The 21,647-nt window shown below is 47.1% G+C and overlaps 3 protein-coding genes across 5 annotated transcripts; all 3 read right to left on the minus strand.

Annotated features, from left to right (window-relative positions):
* Positions 1-969: 969 nt before the first annotated feature.
* RRAGC (Ras related GTP binding C) lies at positions 970-11,759 on the minus strand. Its single transcript, XM_069875380.1, has 7 exons — positions 11,493-11,759; positions 7,935-8,138; positions 7,032-7,231; positions 6,067-6,181; positions 5,249-5,391; positions 3,812-3,960; positions 970-2,939 (listed from the first exon to the last, which is right to left on the minus strand). Exons 1-7 carry the CDS (start codon positions 11,748-11,750, stop codon positions 2,788-2,790), a joined length of 1,221 nt encoding a protein of 406 aa, XP_069731481.1. The 5' UTR covers positions 11,751-11,759; the 3' UTR covers positions 970-2,787.
* Positions 11,760-13,988: 2,229 nt separating this feature from the next.
* Positions 13,989-18,135, minus strand: MYCBP (MYC binding protein). Of its 3 annotated transcripts, none has more exons than XM_069875405.1 (5): positions 18,047-18,135; positions 17,892-17,964; positions 16,123-16,171; positions 15,307-15,436; positions 13,989-14,087 (listed from the first exon to the last, which is right to left on the minus strand). In XM_069875405.1, the coding sequence occupies exons 1-5, from the start codon at positions 18,059-18,061 to the stop codon at positions 14,043-14,045; spliced, it is 312 nt and encodes a 103-aa protein (XP_069731506.1). In that variant the 5' UTR covers positions 18,062-18,135; the 3' UTR covers positions 13,989-14,042. The 3 variants fall into 3 exon arrangements, with proteins under 3 accessions (XP_069731506.1, XP_069731507.1, XP_069731508.1); XM_069875406.1 differs by lacking the exon at positions 18,047-18,135 and adding an exon at positions 16,619-16,750; XM_069875407.1 differs by lacking the exons at positions 17,892-17,964; positions 18,047-18,135 and adding exons at positions 16,619-16,750; positions 16,832-17,143.
* A 1,194-nt stretch (positions 18,136-19,329) lies between these two features.
* On the minus strand, positions 19,330-21,311 carry GJA9 (gap junction protein alpha 9). Its single transcript, XM_069875365.1, has 2 exons — positions 21,068-21,311; positions 19,330-20,907 (listed from the first exon to the last, which is right to left on the minus strand). The coding sequence occupies exon 2, from the start codon at positions 20,884-20,886 to the stop codon at positions 19,333-19,335; it is 1,554 nt and encodes a 517-aa protein (XP_069731466.1). The 5' UTR covers positions 20,887-20,907; positions 21,068-21,311; the 3' UTR covers positions 19,330-19,332.
* Positions 21,312-21,647: the final 336 nt, after the last annotated feature.

The following is a 21,647-nucleotide window of genomic DNA, read 5'->3' on the forward strand; positions in this document are numbered from 1 at the left end:
TCCTGAAGCTGAGCTCTGTTCTTGCATTTGGAACATTATCCGTTTTGCTGTGAAAACAGTTTCCAAAACTCTGGATCTCACAGACACTCCACTCTCCAAGTGCCCCAGCTGCAGCCTCCTGCATTTTCCTAACCTCCTCTTTAAGCACAATTTATTTAATTGGTCCTTTTCCTTCTGAGCGGTCCCTGCCTGCTGCACTTCACTTTCCCCATCAGGTGTCTGAGGGGTAAATTAGGATAATTAGTTCTCAATTACCTAGCTGATTGCTGGGAAAAGTCTTTCATCCTCCACGAGTCCAGCAAACGTGGTCATCCTCCCTGCTACCAAAGACAAATCAGTTGCTCATAAACCTAATTAGCAAGCCTAATTAGTAAAAGTGAAATACCCAGTAGCATTCAATGACTTCAGGAATCCAAAGAACATCAGCAACCACCTCATTCTCACTATCAGTCCAAGAGAGAAAGCAGCAAACCAGTCTTCAGGAGGTTGCGCCAGCCCAGAACCTGTTTTCTCTATAACAGGCTACAAAAAGCCTTCATGGATTTGGTCTGGGTTGATTCACACTGGCCGTGAACGTACGTCTATAAGATTTTGTGCTATGTTGTAAAATCTCAGGTAAAATGGCAAACTGTAATGCGCTGTTGTTTCTGTTGAGGTCTATAAGCCCATGTAGGCTAGCAAATCTTAAAAGCTGTGTATCCTGGCACAGTATTTCTTTAACGTTATGAGCACTGCTGTAAGGGGCAGGGTTGGGTTGGCAGGGACCTAAACCCCATCAGAGGTTCCACACTCTGCCTCATAGCAGAGTGTGGAACTTGATGGGGTTTAAGGTCCCTGCCAACCCAAACCCTTCCCTTACAGCAGTGTATAACGTTTAAAAGAAATACTGTGAGGATAACACAGCTTTTTAAGATTTGCTGCACTACATGGGCCTTCATAGACCCTCCAACAGAAACAACAGCGTTACAGTTTGACCTTTTTTCATTTTATTAGCACAAAATCATGTAAAGTGAAGACAGAGAGGAACGTACACACGTACTCAGAACATGGAAAACTCGTTGCACGAATGGGAATGATTTCTTCCTTCCTATGATCTTGCCAATCGCTTCTCCTCTCACCGTGAGTACCAGAACACCACAACAGAGCTTGCAAGCTACAAACTCCATCTTACAAGCCCACAGCACCTTAAAAACACCCTGCAGTTCCATTACCAAAAAGGAGCTCAGAATTACAGCTGCTAGTGAGAGAAGTGAACTAGAGCACTTGAATTCCTAAGTCCCCTGCTGCCTGTGGTGACTTTTGGAGCAGATCCTTTATGTTTTTAGTATCATACATCTTTAAAACAAAAGGAAAAACATTTACACAGTATGTGCATACACCCTAATGTTAACGCATGTATATTCATTTGTACATAATTGAATGAAAATCCATTCTATAAGCCCAGAAGCAATCCCGTGGTTATTTCTGACCACATAAATAGAGCGGTTGTGGAGATCGCTTACAGTCACGGATCTTCCTGCAGAAAAAATTCGATAGTGGCACTTGTATCATCGGTTGGTCCAGTGGCTTCGCAAAACCTACACACACACAGGGACAGGTAGAAAGAGGCGAGATCTTTACCGGCCAGGAGCTGAGCTTACTGCATAGCAAGGCTGATGGACAGTGTGACATCTGCAGCAATAATACCAATAAATTAGATTAAAATAATTCAGATATACTTCCCCTAGGATGAAAGCCAGCATTCGCAAAATCAGAAATCGCCCCATTCTATTCAGATTGCATGGCAACAAACAAGGTGTTTGCCAGAATCAACGCACTTTCAACAGCCAGTATCATTAGCAGGTTGTGGCACACTGATATTTAATTGCCGTGCAAGGTTAATGCCCTCGGACATTCCCCTAGGAATTGTCTCAATTCTCAGTCAGGAGGGCAGAGTGAAATCCACCACCAAAGTCTTTCTTTCGGCTGGGAATAGCTGAAAGTGGTTGCTTTGTTCCAAGAGGTGGCAGACATTTCACTTTAGCGAGCCATGCGGTTGTTTTGCCAAAAAGAGCAGGGTTTTTTTTTTATTATTTCTGGTTTTACCACTTCCCTTCCATCCGAGGGGGCACACCAAGGAGCGTGGTCTGAAAGCAAAGTATCACGATCTCTTAAAACGAAGCTCCAGGTCAGCTCTCCAAACAAACACGGAATCTCTAGAACAGAGCTCTACCTCGCATCCACGCAACAAGGACAGAATTCATGGGAGTACTCTGAGCACACCGCAACAGCAGGAATTACGTAATGGAATGATTTGTGAGACCAGCCCCACCAAACAAAAAGCCTGAGGTTCACAAGCCAAAATAATAACACCACCTTTTTTTTGGTTTTGCATGACAAAAGAAAAAACGTAAGCAAACGTGGAGATTCTGATATTCTACAGATTGATGAAAAAAACACAGTTGAGCAAGTGACCATTCAGTGTTTCACGCAAAACTCAACTCAATCATTTGTAAGTTGTGACCGGGCAATCAGTCAGAGGCAGGCTGTTAAAATAGGACTCCAAACTGAAAAACCACTGCGTTTGCGATTAAAGCTGGCTTCAAACCGGCATGTCTAACCCCACTGGCCTCAAAGTGTCGTTACAGTAGTTTCGGTTTCCCGCCATGAGTTACGAGCTGCTGTTCCACCGTTAGCGCCACCCTTCTCCTGTGAAACGTATTCAGGCTTTCAGACCTACTCTCCTCTTGTTCCACAAAACTCCGGAGTGAAGAGCTGACAAGTCTATCCAACGTCCTTCGTTTCGCTTTAGACGGCGTTCCTAGGCGTGCCATTGTGAGTCACTGCTTTCATATTTGAGGTGCTGGATTGATGGTTGCAGATTCTGTGGGAGGCGACGCCTACTTCAAAGACTTCATGAATGGCTTTGCGGAAGCAATGAAAATTGTAGTCTATGAGACCTGCCGAGAAGGGGAGGAAGAGGAAAAACTGGACTCAGCTCGGCACGTGGATGTAATCAACAGAGCTTCACAATAAACACAACATGTTTCATTTAGCCAACAGCTTTTTCCTACTTATTTTAGTATTAATTTGGATTCAGAAGGTTTAACAAAGTTTTACTGATGTAAAGTTTTTCTTTTTAAAAAGAAGCCAAGGTAAGCTCTGTCACTGTGAAATACTTGGAAATTAGGACCTATGCTGTCATTTCTATCCAGGAACATGCGAGACCATTTGTACCATCATCTCCTACAGGTTCAGGCAACTACAGAGCTGGCTGGACCTGCAACATATTAAACCCTTTCTTCAAGTTTCTACCACATGCTGTACGAGCTGAGCACTGTTGCTTTCTTTAGTTGTACGTTAACAAAACATCAGTGCAACCCAGTACAGAGAATACAGCTATGCACAACGCAGCACCTGCTGAGGACAACATAACAAATATGACTCTGTTCTACTGATTCCACCATAGCAGATGTAGCAACAGAGGCCACGTGGGCTACACGAGTCAATTTAGCAGGAGGACAGCGATTACAGCAGGTTGGATGGGGCTTGGAGCAACCTGATCCACTGGGAGGTGTCCCTGACCATGGCAGGGGTGGAACTGGATGGGCTTTGAGGTCCCTTCCAACCCAAACCATTCTGTGATTCTATGATGTATGAGAATAAAAACAAGACCTCTTTATATTAGTCCCTAGGAAAGGAAAATTCCTCCCAGAAAAAAATAAACAAATTCAGTTACACAACAATCAAGGTTACTCATAAAATCACATTATTGCTTTATAATTGATAAAAAACATTAGGTAAAAGCTGTTTGATGGGGGGAGGTCCTTACCTTTGCGCTCAAAACTCTCTTCTCTAAGAATGCAAACTAATGCCAAAAACTTTGTTACTTCCTTTAAGTACAGGACCGTTGTGTTATTGAGCTTGATAATCGCCATTGACTCCTTATCGTACGCACTTCCCGTGCCATCTTCCTTTAACCTAAGAAAGAAGGAGTTTTAACCCCAGACATAATCTAGGCATCAACATGGAACTTCAAGGCAAACCCCTGTTAAATGCAGTGAGAATGACTCACACTGAACAGTGAGCAAGCGAGGAACCTGCAAGGCAGGTCTTGGTGCTCTCCTAAGTAAGGTCATCACACCCTAAGCTTCTCAGGAAAGCCAGACCTGAGCAGAGCAGAGACCTTCACTAGATATTGACTACCTCAGACGACCAGTTAGGAGCAACCTATCAGATCCCATTCTTTTGCTACCAGACCAAGAGCTGTGGCTGCTGGGTTGATGCTGTTTTCAGCTGACGTTCTCCCTCGAGGTGGTACAGCACCTACAGCAGAGTCTACCTGCTATAACCAAAGCATCGCTGTCCCTCGCTGTCTCGCTGAGTTTGCGGTGCCACAGTAAGGCACCAAGTGATTGCTTTGGAGATTCCAGTGAATTAACGCAAAGGGTTCCTCAGCGAGGCCGGGGCAGGTGTGGGTTACAGGGAGCAGGACGCTTTTTGGTCTCTAGCTAAACCAGCCCTCTTTCCAAGGAAAGATTAGGATGCTGCTTTCCATCTGCAAGTTAATACTGTTCGTTAAATTACTTTAGAAGCAAAAGATGCATTGCAGGTTACTTCTCAGCACTTGCTCCTGACAGCCCCAAACCAAACACCACCCTGGGTTGACCCCTCAGGATCAGACTGCGCTTCCCAGAATACAACTGCAGTTCTAAGGTGTTACTGCTTCTTCATAGCAACATCATAAACCCGCTGTGAAGTATAAATCAGCTGTAAATTGTGACAAACAGGCACTATGTGCATCTCTAAGAGAAGGCTGACAAGAGCAGAGTGGACCTTGCAGTCCCTGCCCGTGGCAGAGGGGTTGGAACTGGATGATCTTCAAGGTCCCTTCCAACCCAAACCATTCCACGACTCTAGAAGCTTTTCTGTTCAGGTAGCAGCCAGGCTCAAAGCACGGTGACTGTGAATTACACTGACACAGCACGCCGTCAACCCCCGTTATTTGGGGTTATTAACACATCTGCACCCTGCAAGCCAGATGAGGCACAGTGGTGTTTGCATTTCACACGAAACACTTGGCTTTACAGATGTCAAATGGCTGTCTACAGCCACGAGCAGAAGGAAACAAAATGAGTACAAAAGCTCAATCCATTTGGCTTTATTCTCATCACCTGCAGAACCACTGTGCTCAACAGCCCCATCAATAGCATCTTACTTCTCAATTTGTCCTATTTTACTTTTCTTCCTTGGAGTATTCATCACTTACCCATATATACAGGAAACATCTATCACTACATCGATCATGTCACAGCACAGTTCGTAGGACTGCATGTCTACAGGGGAACTGTCTGTTGCGATGTAGATTTTGCTGACTACATCAAAGAGAAAAGCTTTTTCAATGCCTGAATTCTGCAGGAAGAAAAAGAATTAGGATGAATTTCTAAAATAACTCCATGTTTAAAATGTCAAGTAGAATTCACACATTTTTAAACCATTTCCTACTATTAAGAATGTAAACATAATTTAGAGGCTTGAGAAAGAATCAAGATTTAGAGCATACAGTTTATCAATACAATACTCTTGCTGCCACAGTACATCTCAACATCACCTTCTAGCTGACAAAAATAAGGCTAGAAACTCAGAATTTTATTATTTACCAGCTTAATTTCTATTTTTGCACTAGAATCATTCCTTATTGCATCTTCCAAGCTGGTCTGAATACCCAAGTCAGTATCCTGAGGACATCCAGACAATCCTTCTGGCATCAGGGCCATGTTCTCAGCCACAACTTAAGTAAGACCAGCTACTTCAGCCTTGTCTCTAAGGTGAGATTTCACTTGATTTAAACTACACAACAGCCAATTTCTGTGTCACAAACCCTCTAAGAAACACAAACACTACAAGAATAAGGGCAAAAGTCTCACAGACCACATGAAATAGAGTTTAGTTCAAGGCCAAGTTCATATTATGAAAAAAAGGTCTCTTGCCAGTACAGCTGCGTTAGACCACCGAGTGCCGTAACGGACTGATCAGCGTATTGCGCTGGCAGAAAACTTACATATCAACAGTTAGATTAACACTTACTGATATAAAGATATTTAGTAGATTTTCCAGCGTTGGCAGTTGCGGAATGAGCTTCTGTACCACTTTACTGAAGGCTTCAAATATTGAATGGTCATAGATACTGGTCAAATAAAAGCTGATGTAAGGAGGAAGGGAAAAGGAAGAAAAAAGAACAAAGATTCAGGACTGTTTCACAATTGCAACAGAAACGTTAAAGCTACGTTTTCTAACATTCAGGGCTGATGATTTTGTTGGGATGCCTTTATCACAAACACACCCGGCCACCACAACAAGAACCTAATTTTTGAGTGAATGGAGTAAGCATGGAACAGACTTTGCATCCTCAGGACATGGGAGAAGAGAGAGAAGAATTGGAATGTGCTTTCACAACACAGCCTACAGAACGCTCATCACAAAGGCACTAAATACTTGACTAGATTTCTTCAAGTCCTGTTCCTAGCTTTCCACTTTGTTCACGCTAACACTGGCAATGCTTATAGGTGCTATGAGAATCAGAATAGCAGTAAAAACAGAGAAAAGATAATTGGTTTAAAAGGTGTTGGTAGAAGACAACTTAAAAATGAGCCAAATATCAATTTAGGACTAAGACTTCAAACCAAATCAGGCTGAAATGTCAGCACTAGCCAGAACCAGAATGCAGGCAGCTTCCTCTCCCCTGTCCCTCCAGGCCACAAGTACAAATTCAACCCATTGTGCCGAACAAAATGGATGCAGAAGAACCTTGAATTATCAGCAATTTATGAATCAATCAGTTGATTGGAATCTGATCCAGCAACCTGAATTATCTGAATCAGCCTAGTGTCTGAGGCCTGGCCATAAACTCAGGGTGTATTTTATACCAAGAGTTTGGGCAATATTAAGAAACAAGGCCTTACTCTGGTCTCTCCACCACTGCTTCTCAAAGCCATCAGTCTGTGTGCACGTCAGCAACAGTAGAATCACACGTGCCAGAATCATTAACTCACCTAAGGTGCAGTTTCTCAAGCCCAGCATCCGTAAGGTCGTCGTTAGCCCTCTGGTGAATATCTCTCTGCGTTTCTATTTTATGGTCATCCGATAAACCATCAACTTTATGAATAAAAACTTCAAAGTTCATTTCTGGGTTGACCTTGTAGGCTTTCGAAACTGTAATGTGGAGTCTTGTTAGCGCTTCCATGTAGTCATCCTGTAAATCAGTTTTGGCAGGAATGAATGACAAGGCTTTACCTCCATAACTTTTCCGCTCTGCACAAGGACAAAATATTTCAGTGCAAGAACTTCACTTTTGTAACTAAATGGAAGTATGGGAGAAGAGGAAAGGTCTGAGTGTCGGAAATCCAAGCAGCTTAGGTTCCGTCACGTAGATTATGTTGCATTAGCTACACAAGGCTCAGCTTGGAGCCTGCGCTTCGGAGAAATAGGCACCTTTCACTTCAACTCCAGCAAAAGGTGGCAGCGACCTCCAAACTGGTCCTAATAACCAGATAATCTCCCTCAGTGCAATCTCAATGTTTATTAGAAGCTACCAGACACCCAATGGTACTTGAAACTGTGGTGAGCAAGTTGCCATTACTAAACAAACTCCATAGCCAACAGCAGAGGGAAGGAATCATTCAAACCATCTGGCACAGCAGGTTCCCACTATTACTGTGGAACAGGTACGTTTGGAGCACTCCCTCCTTCCCTCTCTCTACTGGAAGCGTACATGCCAGTCACTTCACCAAACTAAAAACCACACACCAAAGGTTAGATTGCCAATGCATCCTTTCATACAGAACAGATGCTTTACGAACTATTCTAAAGATATAAATAATCAGCTTCTCGACCATTCCTCTTGCACACAAAGCAAAAAGAAAACTTCCTTGTGATTCAGAGGGATTTGTATTTACCTGGGCATCAATAACATATATGAGAGCCCCTGTTCCTCTGAAGATCATCTCGTAATCAAACGTTGGATCAAAAAAGTCCATCTGTCCAGGAAAATCCCATATTTGGAAATTCACAAACGAGCTGTTGGAAATATCATCTTTGTAGATCTTGTTGGTGCTTTCTAAGAACAGAGTCTCATTGGGAGACATCTTGTGAAACACCACCTGTTAAAAGAACACAAATAAAGTCTCAATTTTAGCATATTAAAGGCGATGGGTAAAAGTTCTGTAACATCTGTCATTAAAGAGACCTGGTGCAACAATTGCTGTTAGACAAACAACTCCACACCCAGAGCAGTTAATGGATTGCTTGGGGAGGTTCACAGTAGATGTCAGCTGAGATTTTTAAGACCAAAGGAAAAAAAATCAGTTCCTCAAGTCAAACGTTTGAGGAAGCCAGGATCTAAATGAAGTTTTAAAGAGCAGGACGTGGGTATGGAAAAGTAAGAGCTGTTCTGTGGCGCGTTTCAAGAACTAGGAATTCCTCCGAGCTTGCAGCACAGTTATAAAGCATTCTGAAATCAATGTTCTTTCTTTGGAACTTGGCGTTTCCCACAGGGAGCAGGAGAGAATGAGTGAATCCAGTTTAAAGCAGATGAGTCTCTGGCAAACAATGCCATAACTCCCCTTCTCCCTCCTTCCCAAAGCAATGCCTTATATCAGACTGATGTTCTCCATCTGTTTTTCACATTAAGAGGGGAGCCAGGACACAGTTTTGATCAAATTCCATTTCTATCTCCTAGCACCCACCTTCACTCTTACTTGCTTTAAACATCTTCAACAAAGCAGATCAAAAGGCTGCAGAAGCAGCCGATGGGAAGCACACGGGTACTGCTGATGCCAAGCGACTGTGACAGGCAGAGCGGTCAAAGCTAGTAAAATCCTACGAACCTGCCAAGTTTTCTCGGGATGCCCTTTACCATTCCCGAGTGTTCCTTATGCACCTTCAACACCCAATGGCCTCATCAGCTTCCTGGCAGGCTTCCTGCTTTTACCATATTTGAAGAATTTTTTGCTGTCAGCCTGAGCATTCATTCAGACTTCTATGTATTCCTCTGAAATTCCCATTCACATCTGACTTGCCTCAGCCCCTGAGTTTTCAGGATTGGTTTTTCATTCCCTTATGTACCTAACTTTTCCTACAACTTCTCCATAGCAGCACTTGGTGTTATTTCTGAGTTGCAGCAGTTAAGCTGTGCTCTGATGCAGTATTGAGTATCGGGGGGAAAGGCAGGGGGGTTGGAACTGGATGATCTTGAAGGACCCTTCCAACTCAAACCATTCTATGATTCTATGATTTCTGAACCCTCTCCACGCTTTTGGACTGCCCTTTCCTTTGCGTTTGTTGGCTGTTTTTTCTTAAACTTGCAGTTTCTGTCTCAGTTCTCAAGCAGTTACCCTTTCTTGCATCAGTGAGCTGGATTTGTCTGACCTGTTCATTCCCACTGCCTTAAGCTCTGAACAGACTCCCCAGGGAACCATGTGTGTGCGCATGTGGTTGGTTTTTCACAAACCAGAGAACAACCACACTCAGAATTTCACTTCCACCTGAAACATTGGCCTGATTTATATCAATAAAACTTTCCCAGGCCAGCAAACAATAATCCCATACATAGGGTGACTTCCACAACAGCTCCTGACCAAGACACAAGACACCTTACAGGGTACACTGTAACAACACCTGCAAGGGTATCTAATCCAGGAAATGAATGTGGTGGAAAGAGTAACAAACCCAGGATAGTTTCCCTTTTTTATTTGATACTTTGTCTACAAACAGGAATAACTCCTATGCTGCAAGGTCCAACAAGGCTTCTCTGCACAAAGCCCTGACAGAAATCACTGAACAATGCCAAGCTTGAATTGGAACAAAGTTTGAGATCCTGAAGTCCAGAGCTCGAGAACCATCACATTGCTCTTGCAACACCTTCTGATAAAAACAGCACCAACAAACTTCATAACAGGGACAGCAAATACAAAAGTTGCACGGAGGAAGATAGATCATTCTTAGCGCTGCACTTCTGAACTCCACAGCAAAGGAAAGCAGTCAGTTTTGTCTAATTTTTAAGAACCACGAGCGGCTTCACAAAGCTAACAAGAAACCTACAGCACCAAAACCACGTTATTTCCTCCTTGGCCAATGACTCTCATTTGCTTGGTCTAGCACAAAAAAAAAGTGGAGGCAACAGACAGCTGCTTTATCTTTGCTTCTAAAGCAAAGCAGAGCGTGCCTTTCTGCAGAACACAGAAAGGTTTTTCATGCAAAAGCAGAAGTTTCTCTCAAAGGCTCCGGAGGCAGAAGAGCAGCCGCGTCTTCCTCCAGCTGGTTAACCACACCAAACACCTGCACTGCCCACGGGACTTTCACATCCCTAAGGAAACCCCTCGTGGCAAACTTGACACCAGCATCTTCGCTGCTTGTTTCTGAAGCGTGAAAGTGAAGAGGAAGGCTATAACCTGCGCTACGCAGCTTCCCTCTCCAGGGCAACTCTCTGGAGCCCGGTCCGGGAAGTTTTTAGGCAGGAGCTCCCCTTGCTTCCACCTCACCTGCACCGCAGAGCTGAACAACACTGGAATAAGGCAGTTAAGAGGCTGGGGACAAGGAAAGAGCGGGATGCTGAGAGACAGGGAAGGAGCTGGGGACAAGAAGCTGAGCGCTGGAGACAAGGCAGGAGCTGTGGGGGGACAAGGGAAGGAGCCGAGGCACTGGGAGACAAGGAAGGAGCTGGGGGGACAAGGGAAGGGAAGGAACCAGGCGTTGAGGTAAGAAAGGAGCAGGCGGCGGGGAAAGAGCCAGGCACTGGGGGACAGGGAAGGAATCAGGGAGAAGAAACCAGGGTGCTGGGGACAAGGAAGAAGCCGAGGAGAAGGAACTGGGTGCCGGGGGACAGGGAAGGAGCAAGGGAAGGAGCAGGGCACTGTGAGAGAGGGAAGGTGCTGAGGAAAAGGAAAGAGCCAGGGGGACAAGGAGCCGGGTGCTGGGATATAGGGAAGGGACTCAGGGATGAGGGAAGAAGGGGGCTGGAGACGTGGGGAAGGGGACATAGGGAAGGGAAAAGAATGGAAGGGGACATAGGGAAGGGAAAAGAATGGAAGGGGACATAGGGAAGGGAAGGGGACATAGGGAAGGGAAAAGAAGGGGACATAGGGAAGGGAAAAGAAGGGGACATAGGGAAGGGAAAGGAACACAGGGAAGGGAAAGGAACACAGGGAAGGGAAAGGAACACAGGGAAGGGAAAGGAACACAGGGAAGGGAAAGGAACACAGGGAAGGGAAAGGAACACAGGGAAGGGAAAGGAACACAGGGAAGGGAAAGGAACACAGGGAAGGGAAAGGAAAGGAACATAGGGAAGGGAAAGGGAAGGGGACATAGGGAAGGGAAAGGGAAGGGGACATAGGGAAGGGAAAGGGACACAGGGAAGGGAAAGGGACACAGGGGAGGGAAAGGGACACAGGGGAGGGAAGGAACCGGGGCCCGGAGAAGGAGCTGAGAAGGCGCCGGGCCGGGGGAGGAGCCCGCACCTTCTGGATGGAGGACTTGCCGCTGCGCCGCAGCCCCATCAGCAGGATCCGCGGCTTGGAGTCCGCCCCGCCCGCGCCGCCGCCGGGCCCCCCCGCGCCTCCGCCGGGCCCGCCGGGCCCCGGGCCGCCTTCCAGCTCCGCCTCCTCTTCCTCCTCCCCGTAGCCGAAGTCCTTGGGGAAGGAGTCGGAGGCGCCGAAGCTGCCCCCGACCAGCGCCGGCTCCTCGGCCGCGCCCGCCGCGCCGAACTGCAGCGCCATGGCCGCCCGCGCGCCCCGCCCCGCCCCGCCGCCCCGATTGGCTGGCGGCGAGGGGCCCGCGCACGCCATTGGCTGAATCCCGGAGCCGCTCGCTCCCGATTGGCTGGCGGGAGGCGCTGCGCGCGCCCATTGGCCGAGGCTGAGGGAATGGGGCGGGGGGGGAAAGGGCAGGGTGGGACCGGTCAGCAGACGCGGGTCACATGACCGCGCGCGGCACGTGACCGGGGGGGAGGAACTCGAGGAGGCGCGAAAGGGGGGAGGCAGAGCCATGGGGGAGGAGTCAGGGATCACGTGTCCGTGAGGGAGACGCTCCTGGAGGAGCCAGACCCATAGAGGAGCTGTGGCCATGGGAGAGACACGCCATGGAGGAGCCAGACCCATAGAGGAGCTGTCAGGGCCCTTGGAGGAGCTGTGTCCGTGAGAGAGACACTCCATGGAGGAGCCAGACCCATAGAGGAGCTGTCAGGGCCCATGGAGGAGCTGTGTCCGTGAGAGAGACACTTCATGGAGGAGCCAGACCAATAGAGGAGCTGTCAGGGCCCATGGAGGAGCTGTGTCCGTGAGAGAGACACTCCATGGAGGAGCCAGACCCATAGAGGAGCTGTCAGGGCCCTTGGAGGAGCTGTGGCCATGAGAGAGACACTCCATGGAGGAGCCAGATCCATAGGGGAGCCTCAGTGCCCATGGGAGAGCCGTGTCCATGAGGGAGATGCTCCTGGAGGAGCCAGACCCATAGAGGAGCTGTCAGGGCCCTTGCAGGAGCTGCAGCCATGAGAGAGACGCTCCCGGAGGAGCCAGACCCATAGAGGAGCTGTCAGTGCCCTTGGAGGAGCTGTGGCCATGAGAGTGACACTCCGTGGAGGAGCCAGACCCATAGAGGAGCTGTCAGGGCCCTTGGAGGAGCTGTCTCCGTGAGAGAGACACTCCATGGAGGAGCCAGACCCATAGAGGAGCTGTCAGGGCCCGTGGAGGAGCTGTGGCCATGAGAGAGACACTCCATGGAGGAGCCAGATCCATAGGGGAGCCTCAGTGCCCATGGGAGAGCCGTGTCCATGAGGGAGATGCTCCTGGAGGAGCCAGACCCATAGAGGAGCTGTCAGGGCCCTTGGAGGAGCTGCGGCCATGAGAGAGACGCTCCTGGAGGAGCCAGATCCACAGAGGAGCTGTCAGGGCCCAGGGGAGAGCCATGTCCATGAGGGAGCCACTCCATGGAGGAGCCAGATCCATAGAGGAAGTGTCAGTGCCCTTGGAGGAGCTGTGGCCATGAGGGAACCACTCCCTGGAGGAGCTAGATCCACAGAGGAGCCATCAGCATCCATGGGAAAGCATCCATGTGTGTGTCAACATCCATAGAGGAGCCTTCAGCATCCATGGAAGAGCTTCCATAGAGGAGGTGTCAGTGTTCACGGAGGAGCTGTGTCCACAGAGGTGCCATTAGCATCCATGGGAGAGCCGTGTCCACGACGGCCACATCCACAGAAAAGTCATTAGCACCCATGCAAGAGCCACATCCATAGAGGAGCCATCAGCACCCATGGGAGCCACGTCCATGGAAGAGCCACATCCATACAGGAGCTGTCAGCAACTGTGGGAGAGCTGTGGGAGATTTAGGGGAGATCTTAGGGAGAAATGTTTTGCTGCGAGGGTGGGGAGGCCCTGGCCCAGGTTGATCAGGGAAGTTGTGGCTGCCCCATCCCTGGAGGAGTTCAAGGCCAGGCTGGATGGGGCTTGGAGCCCCTGATCCAGTGGGAGGTGTCCCTGCCCACCAGCAGATGCTGCATCTCCACTATTGTGCCATGTCCACTCCTTGATGTAACAGTGTTCTCTCCTTTCATGCTTCTCTGAGCAGGCAGTTACGCTACCAGCTTCACTGCAAGCCTGACCTCAGTGCCAAGTGCCAACTTGGAATGCACCTCGAGGTCTTGCTTTAGTTCACAACTGGGCCATCTGGGTCATGTCCAGTTAAAAGAAAACCAAGAGAGATCAGCAGCTTCTCACAGGACCATTGGCCACAAGGCCAAATTCACTTAGAGGTGACAAGCACAGTTATCTACAAGTCAACCGTAACTATCACCTTGTCTTAAACACAGAAAGCAAGGAGTTGCTTTAAGCTCATCGGCTGCTGCTGCACAAAAACAGCTGCACGCTCATGATACTGTAATTTTTCTTTCTTTATGATGATGGAGGTAACAAAGTAGATGCGCAGAGTTTACACACACACACACACAGAAAAAGGACTGCATTTCTCAGGAAGCCCTTTATTAAGTCAAGGCATTTAAGGAGAAAGTACTGTTATTCCCCACGCTTCTCCTCTTGAGGTTGTTCATACTGAGCCAGCTGTGGATTTAAAGAGAAGAATTGAGTTAGCCGCAATATTTCAGAAACACCCTCTACATGAAGAAATGTAGCAAAATGCTTAGTCTGGAAGTATTCCATTTACTTTGTGCATTTTAATCCCGCATTGATATTCGTGCAAGTCCATTTTAGTCAGGTAACAAAAGAACCTTCACTCAAAATATAAATTTATCATATTGTACCATTGCATACCCATAAACACCAGGACTTTTTAATGCCCTTTCAAGCATACAGGTCTTGCCCTTACTTTTTCTATCTCTTGTTCTAGGTCTCATTAAGTACTTTTCCTCTCAGAGAGCAGCTGATACCGATTAGCACTGTATAAGCTTTGACTGTTTCATTTAATCATGTTTCAGTGAAATCATTCTCAGAGCAACAGTGCCCAAGCTAACATTTCCTGCAATCAATCTGGCTTTCATTCTGCTTTTTGGAGCATGGGGCCCTGAAGTATGATATTCCCTTTTCAAGTTATTCCCAAAGAACCATATGAAGGTGTTTAATTTAAGTAAAGATAAGCTCAAGCTTCAAAACCAGTAAGCATTAGGGCTGAATCTCTGAAATATGCCAATGTGGTTTCCTCATTTATGATTCTTCCTGTCTTCTGCAGATTGTAGAGTAGGTTAAAAATAAACAAATACACACAAAAATTAAAATACCCACATGTTTCTTGTAGCGACACTAAGCTACAGCAAGCACCATGCCACTAACAAGAACCACTAAAGCAGCTATTGGTCAGTTTGGTAGATTCTACCACAAAAGTTGCCCACAGCACAATCTGAAGTCATTTTCCTTTCCACAAAAGGCCTAAATATTGACTTTGTGATCCCTGCTCCCCCTGAATACCTGACATTCTGACCAATAAATGTAAGGAAAAGAACAGATCTTCACAGATGAATGCAACAGAGGAACACCACCTATGTGGACTCGACTCAAATTACCAACAAATGTACAGTCAAGCAGGTTTAGCAAGACTATTCTAAGCAATAAAATATAAGAAGCATCCCATAAAAAAAAAAAAAAAAAAAAAAGTCTTCACTGCAGTGAATTCTATCAACATTCCTCAGCCACGAGGTGAAAGAATGCAACACTTATCAGTTAGTTTACTGGAAGTAAGTTAGTTACAAGCATTCTTCTTGTCATGCAATTTGGACTCCTGAGGAACACTATGTAGTCTTGGTTTATATTTAGACTTATATTTTACCTTCATTTTCAGGGTTTTATTTTCTTCCAGCACAGCTTCATATTTTTCTTTCATCTCTGCCACTTCCAAGCGAAGTGCCTCTATTTCTGGATTCTCAGGAGCTGAAGCTCCCAGATGATGCTTCAGGAAGCTGATATTTATATGTTAAGCATTTCTTCAGTTCAATAGCATATATGCAGTTTAGTTTTAACATTTGAACTTAAGTTAGTGCTTTTTTGGTGACTCAAATTGCTTTAAACCCCTTAAGATTACTACTTTCTTTTTATCCTACAGGATGAATTTAAAAATATAAGAAAGCTTTTCAAGTTTTAAGGTATGGTACTTAAAAAAAAAAAAAAAAAAAACAAGAAAGAAAACATCAGTGCACATAGCACAAATTTTCATGTTTTACTACGTTCTCCTCTTCTTTTCCTCTTCTAAATGCAGAAGAGTTACCAAAAAAAAAAATCAAAAGCAATAGCCAAAAAGGGAGATGCTTAAAAACAAGAAGCAAGACATTTTATTTTAATACAAGAGGGGAAAGGAAATAAAGGAAAGTGTGAAGAAGCTGACTTGAGAAGCTACTCGAATCTAACTCTGTAATAACCTATAACTTAACCCCATAACTGCTGGCACACTGGTACGCTCAACTCTCTTACATCCTGTCAGACTTTATTAGTTTGTGAGAATGTGATTATTACCTAAAACATATCCATAAAAGCCACGTTCTCAATGCAAATCTTCTAAGTGAGCCTTTCCAGCTCAGCTACGAGTCAGGAGCAGCGCTGCTGTTGGTGTGAAACCTCCACAAACCACTCCCAAGGATAAAAAGGATACTCCAGTGCACTACTTGGTTTCTCTGGTTCTTCATATAAGGCTACCAACACTGCAAATGGAAAATATTCAACAATTGCAAGATGTTCATGCAACTCCAAGCTTTCAAAAGATGCATCAACAGCCTGAAGGCATACAAGCTGTATGCCACATTTGTGGTGCATTTTGCTGTTTAACAAGATTTTCAAGGTCTGTTCTACAGGAGGGAACAGAGCAACCCACCCACTAACAGCCAGGCAGAAGCTTTGTTATCTCCTAACCACACTCTCTAGCTATTCTAGCACGGAACACAAAACACTGGGAGAATTTTTACCTATTCCACATGCAACCCTAGTATTGGCTTTCATCAGCAAAGTTGAAATTCTAACTATTTTGAGAGCCTCCCTTCATAAACCACTACTACTGCTTTAGTGGCATCTTTGAGCTGCAGGACACCAGCACCACTTCCCTAACATTCAGCATAAAAGCAAAGCTCCATCAAATACCTACAGGTACAAACCTAAATGGCTGCCAACAGCACAGGTGACACCGATCATGAGGTTCAACAAGGCCCAGTGCAATGACCCACACCTGGGTCGGGGTAATCCCTGGTTTCAGTACAGGCTGGGGGATGATGTGATTGAGAGCAGCCCTGCAGAGAAGGATTTCAGGTGCTGATTGATGAGAAGCTCAACATGAGCTGGCAACGTGCGCTTACAGCCCAGAAACCAACCGTGTCCTGGGCTGCATCCAAAGCAGCGTGGGCAGCAGGGTGAGAAAGGGGATTCTGCCCCTCTATTCCTCCCTTGTGAGACCTCATCTGGAGTGTTGTGTCCAGTTCTGGAATCCTCAGCATAAAAAGGATATGGAGCCGTTGGAACGGGTCAAGAGGAGGCTGAAAAGATGATTCAAGGGCTGGAGCACCTCCCGTATGAGGACAGGATGAGAGAGTTGGAGTTGTTCAGCCTGGAGAAGAGAAGGCTCCAAGGAGACCTTACAGCGACCTTCCAGTACCTGAAGAGGCTACAAGAAAGCTAGAGAGGGGCTGTTCACAAAGGCTTGGGGTGACAGGATGAGGGGGAATGGGGATAAACTGGAGAGGGGCAGATTTAGACTAGACATGAGGAAGAATTTCTTCACCATGAGAGTGCAGAGGCCCTGGAATAGGTTGCCCAGAGCAGTGGTGGCAGTCACCACTGCTCTGGGCAACGCTGGTTTCCTTACCCTCACAGGAAAACATTTCTTCCTAAGATCTCCATCTCCCCTCTTTCAGCTGAGAACCCACCCCCTTCTTCCTCTCCCTGCCCTCCCTGATCAAGAGCCCCTACTCAGCTTTCCTGGAGCCCCTTTCACTCCTGGAAACTGCTCCAAGGTCTCCCCAAACCCTTTTTTTCTCCAGGCTGAACAACCCCAGCTCTCAGCAGGCTCTGGGCTGCATCCCCTGCTCACCCTGAGCACCCCGGTTCTGCCCCAGTGGAGGGGAGGGAGTGACCAGAGGGGGGGAAATGGAATACTGGGGGGCAGGCATCTCCCTGGGGAGGGAGATGGAAGGGAAACGAGGTGAAGGGGGAGGAAGGAGGAGGAGGAGGGAGACGGAGGGGGAAGAAGGAGGAGGAGGAGGAGGGGGACGGAGGGGGAGAGGAGGAGCAGGAGGGAGACGGAGGGGGAGAGGAGGAGGAGGAGGGAGACGGAGGGGGAAAAGGAGGAAGAGGAGGAGGAGGAGGAGGGAGACTAGGGACAGCCCGAGAAGGGTAGGGGGGAAACAGAACCGCTCTAGGCGGCCTCATCCTTACCCTTGGTGAGCGTGTCCAGCACCCCCGAGCGCTCCAGGTAGCGTCGGAACTGCTCCCGCTTGGAGTCGGCGCCCTGCGGGAGGAGCCCCGGTGAGAGCCCGGCGCCGGGACACCCCCCGCAGCCACAGCCACCCCCCCGGCCCCTCTCGCCATACCTTGTAGTGCGCCATCCCCGCTCCGCCCCGCGCCTGCGCCGGCACCGCCGCCCCGGGAACAGGCCCCGGAGGGGGGAGGCGGCGGTGTGGGGAGCTACTAACACGCTGTGTTAGAGGCCGTTCCCTCTCGTCCTGTCCCCTGTCCTTTGGGAGAAGAGTCCAGCTCCCTCCTCTCCACAACCTCCTCTCAGGGAGTTGGAGAGAGCAATGAGGTCTCCCCTCAGCCTCCTCTTCTCCAGGCTAAACACCCCCAGCTCTCTCAGCCGCTCCTCTTGTTCTCCAGCCCCCTCACCAGCTTCATCGCTCAACAAAGCTGCAGTTAGAAAGAGTGGGAAAAAATGTGACTATATCCAATTAAATCAGAGAACAAGGACTGGTGCAATGATAAGAGGGAGAAGAACCAGCTAGGAATAGATTGTGGTGTATTAACAGGCACGGACTCCGCTTTCATTTCAAGCGAAGACCAAGCTGATTGTTACAAGCCCAGGTGGCCAAGAAGGCCAATGGCATCTTGGCTTGGATCAGAAACGGCGTGGCCAGCAGGGCCAGGGAGGTTCTTCTCCCTCTGGACTCGGCCCTGGAGAGACCGCTCCTCGAATCCTGGGGTCAGTTCTGGGCCCCTCCCCACAAGAAGGATGTTGAGGCTCTGGAGCGAGTCCAGAGAAGAGCAACGGAGCTGGGGAAGGGGCTGGAGAACAGGCCTTGTGGAGAGCGGTATGGTGTCTCCAACCAACCGAAGTGCAAATGTCATATCCCACAGGTGAGCATCTAAATGCTAATTTTCTCTGATTCAGACAGTGGGAGCAGAATGCATCAAATACCAGGCTTTTTATTACAGAGGCATAAAATACAAAACAGCCATTAGTACAGTTATTGTCCACAGAACCTTACACACCAAAAAAAAAGTAAGAATTTAAGCCACAGCAGCAGGTATTAAGTCAGCTAAATCAAGTTATACATTTATATACATCCCAGTACTTTACACAACATCCAGTTTTACAGTATAAGCAGAATTACGCTGGCCTGTATTTATGATGCACACAGAGGTGAGAAGAGTAGCTGCTGGAGAAACTCTGAGTGAAGAGTTTTAATAGGACGAGATGCCATCGAGAGGGACTTGGGGCTGTGAGAACCTTTTGAGGTTCAACAAGATCAAGTGCAAGGTCCTACACCTGGGTCAGAGCAATCCCCGGTTTCAATCCAGGATGGGGGATGATGTGATTAAGAGCAGCCCTGAGGAGAAGGATTTGGGGTGCTGGGTGGTGAGAAGCTCGACATAATCCCCTCTATATTTGTAGATCGGTGGGGGCACGCCTGCTGCTGGCACTACTCGACAGCGAAAGCCGCCTCGACAGAGAGGAAGGCTTCGGACTGTCGCAGCTCCTGCTGTGTTTGGATTCTGAGCTCACCTCCTCTGTAGAGTCCGGAGAGTCCAGTTGGCTGGAATTTTTTGTGTCAGCAATGTAAGGAGATTGGGCTTTGTTTGCATTGAAACTGCTTTGTCTTCTGCTGCTGTTCTTTGAGAGAGAGTTTGCTGAAGCTCCTCCACTCTCGCCCATTGCCGAGCAGTTCCAAGATGAGCTGACGCCCTGTTGCCTCCTGACGCTGCTCACGGGGCAGGTTGGACAGGGCTGAAGGGAAGTTTGAGATGGCATTTCAGCAAAGCTCAAGCATGTGCTTGAAGCCATATCCACGTTCTGAGTGCCAATAAGGGAAAGTTTCCTTTCAGCATCTTTCTGAGCATCGTGCGCTGCAGTCCCACGCTCACCCAGCAACTCTTCGTTATTATTTGTGCTAGTATCTTGATTGTCTAACACATTTGTAGCTGGCCTCTTCTTGGATGATTTATTTTCCTGGATGCGATGGGTGTAATTGCTGCTGCTTTCTGTACGGTTGTTTTGCACAGGCTGGAACAAGGGGGGAGCATTTGGAACCGGGTAGATGGCAGCGTCCGTTTGCTTTTCCATTAAGAAGTTATAACCGCTAAGCGCAGAAGGAAGAGTTTTTTGAGGGGTGGTGGGTATTCCCAAAGAGGAGTGCGGTATCACGGAGTACTTCTTAGGTTTGTTTGCATAGAAATTGTCAGGGTCATCCTTGGTTTTCTTCTGCCCGCAGAGTCCTATTTTAATTTTCCGGAATCCTAGGTGGATAATTTCTAGGATATTTAAAAGCAGCGATACAGTCGCTATGGATTGCATGAATAATATGAACACTGTCTTCTCTGTTGGTCTAGATACAAAGCAGTCAACTGTGTTCGGACACGGATCTCTCCGGCATTTGTAAAGGGGATCGAGATGAAAACCGTAAAGAAGATACTGCCCGATCATAAACCCGACTTCCACTGCAGACCTTGTGAAAATGTGTATCACGTAAGTGCAGAGCAAAGAGCCTCGCAGGGGTGCTTTGTTCAGCTTTCGTTGATCCAATTGCCGGAGTTCTCTCTCCAGCCTTTTCCGGTTTTCAGTCATTTCCAACTCTGTGTTTTCGAGTTCCACTCTTACCTGAGCTTTCTTTTTTTGCCTCTCTTTTTCCAAGGCTCTTAGTCTGTATAAGGCATGACCCATGTACACCAGGGAAGGGGAAGACACAAATATCACTTGCAGCACCCAGTATCTTATGAGAGAGATGGGGAAAGCCTCATCGTAGCACACGTTTCTGCAGCCAGGTTGCTCGGTATTGCATATAAATTCCGATTGTTCATCATTCCAAACATCCTCAGTTGCCACTCCGAGGACAAGCATCCGAAATATGAAGAGGATGGTTAGCCAAATCTTTCCAATAATAGTGGAATGAATGTGGACCTCCTCTAAAATGCCTCCGAGGAAATTCCAGTCTCCCATGGTTATTCTGCCATCTTAACACTAAAATGTAGGAGAGAAAAATAAAGTAGCAAGCATTTTTAAAGCTGCAGGACTTAATGCATTCAGAAGAAAATTACACTGGGAATACCCATTGTGACCTTGGCTACATGACCCAGGTAAATTAATATAAAATAAACACCAAATTAAAAATAAAACATACCTTTCTTTACAAAATTGTGTAAAATTCAGGATCGACGGTGTCCAATACAAAGTTTCAAGCCCCGCCATCTTCTGCCTGCGTGAGCAAATTTCACATTCTAACCAGTTTATTTTGCTACAGGAGCAAGTGATGGAGCACAAGCTATGCACATTGAATTTATATTTGCTAGGGATGAAGGGAGGAGCAAATCAATTGGTTTTTCAGTCTGCTACCGCTCCAAGCGTAATTGAACACTGCCTGGTGAAAAAAATCTCATTAAAAAGGGCTAGGAATAAAAAAACCTGCAGCTCTGATTTCCTTCAGATTCTCTTCTCTTTTGCTTCTCCAGCACCTTCCAAGTTTTAAGAATGATCTCACCCTCAACAAATGGAATGAACTAAACTTTCATGACTAAATTTTAGTTTATACATTTCAGGGCCAGCAAACCCTCAGCTTGCCTATGTGAAATCAAAGAAAGGAAATCCTTCCGATTATCATCCCTGTCCATTTCTGCAGACAGTTTGCTCTTCTGAAATGGCTTAGTACCACTCTTCTGATGGAAAACCCCAGTGGAAGGACTTCTGACCCCTCCAAACTTGCT

This window comes from Phaenicophaeus curvirostris, chromosome 23 (genome assembly GCF_032191515.1).
Source record: "Phaenicophaeus curvirostris isolate KB17595 chromosome 23, BPBGC_Pcur_1.0, whole genome shotgun sequence".
NCBI classification, from domain to species: Eukaryota; Metazoa; Chordata; class Aves; order Cuculiformes; family Cuculidae; genus Phaenicophaeus; species Phaenicophaeus curvirostris.